This window comes from Centruroides sculpturatus, unplaced genomic scaffold, assembly GCF_000671375.1.
Source record: "Centruroides sculpturatus isolate CEXI.00-Female unplaced genomic scaffold, Cexi_2.0 scaffold914, whole genome shotgun sequence".
NCBI lineage: Eukaryota > Metazoa > Arthropoda > Arachnida > Scorpiones > Buthidae > Centruroides > Centruroides sculpturatus.
The window spans coordinates 67734-73397 of record NW_019385339.1 but is presented as its reverse complement, the minus strand read 5'-3'; the positions used below and the strand labels follow the sequence as shown (position 1 = coordinate 73397).

The 5664-nt window shown below is 31.0% G+C and overlaps 2 protein-coding genes across 2 annotated transcripts in view; both read left to right on the top strand.

Moving 5' to 3' along the window:
* Positions 1-1421: 1421 nt before the first annotated feature.
* Positions 1422-2846, top strand: LOC111637842 (carboxypeptidase A5-like). Its single transcript, XM_023383422.1, has 4 exons — positions 1422-1537; positions 1609-1684; positions 1763-1899; positions 2699-2846. Exons 1-4 carry the CDS (start codon positions 1422-1424, stop codon positions 2844-2846), a joined length of 477 nt encoding a protein of 158 aa, XP_023239190.1.
* A 1031-nt stretch (positions 2847-3877) lies between these two features.
* LOC111637841 overlaps positions 3878-5664 on the top strand; it is a 22216-nt gene continuing 20429 nt past the window's right edge. Inside the window, exons 1-3 of the mRNA XM_023383421.1 lie at positions 3878-4011; positions 4077-4152; positions 4227-4363. Coding sequence (XP_023239189.1) covers positions 3890-4011; positions 4077-4152; positions 4227-4363 — 335 coding nt within the window. The 5' untranslated portion in view covers positions 3878-3889. The remainder of the gene's footprint in view (positions 4012-4076; positions 4153-4226; positions 4364-5664) is intronic.

Here is a 5664-nt window from a genome sequence, read left to right as displayed (position 1 = left end):
ACTGAATGGGAAGAGTAGAGAGTGGTGGATCTTATGCAAAGAAGGAGAGTGAACATTTTCTGCCTGCAAGAGACAAGATGGAAAGGAAATAAAGTTAAAGAACTTGGTGAAGGGTCTAAGCTGTTTGTGAATGGAGTGAATAAGGGAGAAAGGAATGGAGTTGGTATCGTAATTGATAAATTTTTAAAAGACAGAGTTTTGTGAGGTTAAGCGAAGGTGTAATGGAATTATGGACGTTGGTGGAATTTTCATTACGATTGTGTGTGTGTGTATGCACCTCAGCCAGGCAGTGGAGAAGAAGAAAAGACAAACTTTTGGACAGATCTTGACCAAGTTATAATGTGTGTTTTTATAAACAAGAGATTAATCTACAATGGCGATTTAAATGGTCATGTTAGGAGGAGGAAGAATGCGGAAAGAAGAATTCTTGGAAGGTGGAATATGAGAGAAAAGAATGGAGAGGGAGAAAGACTAGTCGATCTAGGAGAAAGACTAGTCGAAAGACTAGGTGATTTGGCCACGTAGAGCGAAGAAGTGATAATTATATTGGAAAGAAAATCGGAAAACTGGTAGTAAAAGGAAAGAGAAAAAGAGGAAGACCAAAGATGTGTTGGAAAGATAAGGTGGAAGAAGACTTGAACCAGAGGGGACTTAAGAGAGAAGAAACCCTTGATAGGAAGAAATGGAAAAAAAAAACATATTAGAGCCCATATAAACATGGAAACGCTGACCTCATATAAACATGGGAAAAGGCGAAGCTAAAGAAGAAAAATAGAATATATATATAATATTATATTATACTGCATTTGTAGGCGTTTTTATGCATGAAATACAGCTAAAAAGGTAAAAAAAACAAAAGGTTTTGTTTCGGGGGTCGGAGACGGATTAATCAATTTTATATTGTGGGAAAATTTGTTTCGGTTTTAGAGCAAATCGGTTTACGAACAACTTTTAAGAACGAATTAAGTTGTTCGAAACCCGAGATTTGACTGAATTGATTTCCTAAACTTTTATTTATTTTTTATTCTTTGATGATGATTGCAGTTATAATCGTCCTAATAACAATTATTTAAAATTCAAACGTTGACGTCTATCTAAACGAAAAATAAGATTGTTGTACGGATGATTCGACAGAATATTCATCTTGTATGTTTTGTATATTTCGGAGTATTTTCCTCAGTGCACAGTACTAAATGGAATCAATAAAAAATAAACGCATCAAATTCATTTAAAAAAAATCAAATTTCTTGAAACAGTATGATATGATTTATTACGGGCATATATTAAAAACGGTTATCGTAAACATTTTAAAACGTAATTATGTTATATTATTTTACGTAATCATGATGACAAAAATTTTGTATTTTAATATAAATACGAACTTATAGATCTGTTATAAGTTTATGCTCTAGAATATTATAATGCAGAAGAAACCGATTACACTGGTATTAATAGTATTAGTTTTTTCCTTTGCTGTTGGAATTAACAGCGATGATAGCAATAACGATGATGATGGTCCTCCAAAAAGATATGATGGGTAAACTATATAATTTGTTTTCTTATCTCTCATTTTATAACATATTAATATAACCAATAACTTATTGCTAGATATTCTGTACTTCGTGTCACACCATACAATGAAAAAACTCTGAGATTCCTTCAAGATCTTTATAATGAAGAAAAAGTAAAATCATTTTTTCTCAAGTAACTTAATCTAGTTTAAAGTTTAATATAATTTTCATAAAAACTGTTTTAATTTTAGGTAGATTTTTGGACTCAGCCCAGAATGGTACGAAAACCAGTAGATTTAATGATTCCTCCTAACAAATTTCAAGAGTTTAATCAAAGTTTCATTGCAAATAAAGTTGATTTTTCTCTGCTTACTAATGATGTACAGAGGTGAGAAAGGAATAATTTTAATTATTAATCGAATGCTTTAACTTTAAGATATAATGTAATTAATATAATATTAATGATAATTTTAAAAATATTCAATTTAACAATTATAAAAAAAACATATTCAGTAATAATACTGGTTTAATATATACGTGAGTCATTTACTAAGTCGTGGCAACATTTTCTTCTGCGGAATCCTATGCCACGATCCACATTTTTCGATGTAGTGACATTGAGATGTATTGTTACACAACGACACTGCTAGATGGTGCGGAGCGCAAAGGTTTTCTACCGTCGTTCAGTATGGATGTGAGTATGGAACAGAGAAATGCAAAACACGAGAAAATGTCATGCACAGCTCGTAGAAGCTTTCGGTGATCATGCTCTCCCGTACAAAACTGTTGTAAGGTTTCGAACGTGGAAGAGTATTGGAAGAGTCAATGGCAATTGTCATGCCTCGTACTGAACGCACTAGGACTGTTCGTATTAGTGTAGCTTGTGCTGTCATCATCCAATGTTTAGAGAACAACAGACGATGGTCTCTGCAGGAGTTGGAGACATAAACAAGTATTGACCAAGCAATATGCATCAATATTATAAGGTATATGCAATAAATGAAATGACAAGTTCCCGAATAACCCATCTAACACACATTATTGGTAGAGTACATTATGTCTTTTCATATGTGTGTATTGAAATGTTTATGTAACAATGCATTTGCCTGCACAAAAACTGTTGCCATGACTTAGTAAGTGACCTTCGTATGTGTGTATATACTGGTATATATATATATTAATTACAGATTAATCGACGAAGAGAATAAATTCTTAAACAGCCCTGAACCAGAACATCAGGAAAGATCCTTACTTGACTTTTTTAGAAAATATCACAATTCGGAAGAAGTAAGTAATAACACTATAAAATCGTACACANACCTCCAAGGTCCATAAAACAAAGACAAATGTAAATAACGAAATGAATGTATTACCAAACATTAAGAAATAACGAAATGAATGTATTATCAAAAGTTAGGTACAAAATGGTTACTTTTCGACATAATCACCTTGAAGATTGAGGCATTTGTCATATTTGTGGACAAGCTTTGCAATTCCCTCTTCATAAAATGTTGCCGCCAATGACTTGAAATGGGCCTTAATGATGTTTTGAAGTTCATCATCAGTCTTAAACCTTTGCCCTTCTAGCCATGTTTTCAGTTCAGGAAAGAGGTGGAAGTCTTCACACNTTAATAATAAGCAAGTATTAAAAAGAAATATTGTTATTTTTAAATATACGTAGGCGTTTTTTTCAACCTCCGATGATCCATAAAACACAGACAAGTGTAAATAACAAAATGAGTTTATTAACAAAAGTTAGGTACAAACATGGTTACTTTTCGACATAATCACCGTGAAGATTGAGACATTTGTCATATCCGTGGACGAGTTTTTCAATCCCCTCTTCATAGAATGTTGCCGCCAGTGACTTGAAATGAACCTTAACGTTGTTTTGAAGATCGTCATTAGTCTCGAACCTCTACCCTCCTAGCCACGTTTTCAGTTTAGGAAAGAGGAAGAAGTCGCTCGGCCCTAAATCGTGGCTATACGCTGGGAGGGTGGTGAAGACTTCCGTTTTTCAGACTTCTACCCAGTTTAAAACTTTTTAATGTGTGAAAACTTCCACCTCTTTCCTGAACTGAAAACGTGGCTAGCAGGACAGAAGTTTGAGACTAATGAAGTAATGATGATCTTTAAAACAAAGTTGTTTAAGCCATCTCAATTCACTTGTCTATGTTTTATGGACTATCGGAGGTTGAAAAACCGCTCTCGTATAAACAAAAAAATGTTCTATTATTCTTAATCATCATTATAAAGATCACTCAATATTTTCAAAATCACTAAAAATAACAGAATAAAAGGTATGTCACCGTGATTATAATAAAAATAAATATAAATTTAGTTACACTTCAATATTAACCTATATTTTACGTTTGATAATGGAAAATAAGATAATTTTCTTTATAGTACTCTTTGCTTCTTTCGTTTTTGCGATTAGTTACGAAAATACTGATGATGATGATGATGATGATATCGATATTCCCCCAAAAAGATATGACAAGTAGGTATATAATTAATCTGCTTTTTTCCCTATTAAACTCAGTTAATATAATTAAAGTTTTTCAGATATTCTGTACTTCGTATTGTACCATCCAAAGAAGAGCATATAAAGTTTCTTGGAGATTTTTACAATGAAAAAGAAGTATAATTGTTTTTTCAAATTGTTTAATTTATCTTAATACAATTCCTATAAAAAAGTCTAATAATTTATTTCAGTTCGACTTTTGGACTGATCCTAGAATGATAGGAAAACCAGTAGATATAATGATTCCTCCTCATAAATTCCAACAGTTTAATCACAGTTTGATTGCAAACAATATAGATTTTCATCTGCTTACTGACGATGTACAGAAGTGAGTAAGAAATTATTTCCATTTACAATAAAGGCTGTTTTAAGATCTACATGAACTAATATAATATATTGCGGTTAATTATTATTGAAATTGTAGTTAAAAAATTTCCAGCAACGAGTTGCGTAACTTTCCCGGCGAAAAATTTAAAAATTATGCGTGGATCTATCTATTAATAATTTTAATATTATTAATTATAATAAAAGGCAAAAGGCTATGGGTAGAGACGAGTTTTTATTTGTTAAATTTAAAATTTTGTACGAGTAAAAAATTTCATAATTTGGATGTTTATGTGGCCTTTACTTCTTTAATATCTCCCACACAAATGGTCCGATTTTCCTGAAAATATTCAGAATTATTATTCCTTAATGTACAAACTTCTCTGCAAAATCTAAGAAATTTTCGACAAAAGGCACAGAAGTTATTGAGCTTTAAAGTGGGTGAAAAAATCGTCACAATCATTTATATATAAGAAAAAAACCCAACTTTTTGCATTTCTCGATGTTTCAAGGTCCTCTGAAGGTCCAAAAATGTAAAAATCTTTCCCTCTGCTACAAAATAAGCCGGAAAAGTGATGATAAAATAGAAACTTATAAGACTTAATACATTAAATATAAATAATGTGTATGTGTTAATAAGCACATTGATAATTGTATTAATTATAGATTGATCGATGAAGAGAATGAATTCTTAAACAAATCCGAATCATTTCTTTCGAAAAAATCCTTACTTAGTTTTTTTGATAAATATCATAAATCGAAAGACGTAAGTAATGAGTATTAAATCATAGACATTTGATAATATATCTGATTATTTCAGTAAGAGTAGGGTATATTTACTTCATAAAAATGATTAATGTTTTTAGATTTATAAATATTTACATGACATTGCACGTGAATTTGGTTCAAAAATACAAATCGAAACTTTGTGTAAGACTTATCGCAAAAAGAAGCTGAAACTAATCAAAGTAAGTAATTAAATGGTCATATAAATTAAATTTGTGAAAAGTATTGTTTATACGTTTAATATGAAGATTAAATACGGTTTATAAAGATGAAGATCAAATGCTTTTCTCTCTAGTTAACTTCTAATCCTCGTGCGAACAAACCAATTATTTGGATTGATGCTGGAATACACGCCAGAGAGTGGATTGCACCTTCCACAGCTATATATTTCATATATAAAGTTTATATCATATTTAATTTATATTTTAATATATTTCTAATTAAATAAAATAATTAAATACATTTTTAAATTAGATTTTGAGTGGATACGGATCAGATGATGCTGCAACAAAGTTACTT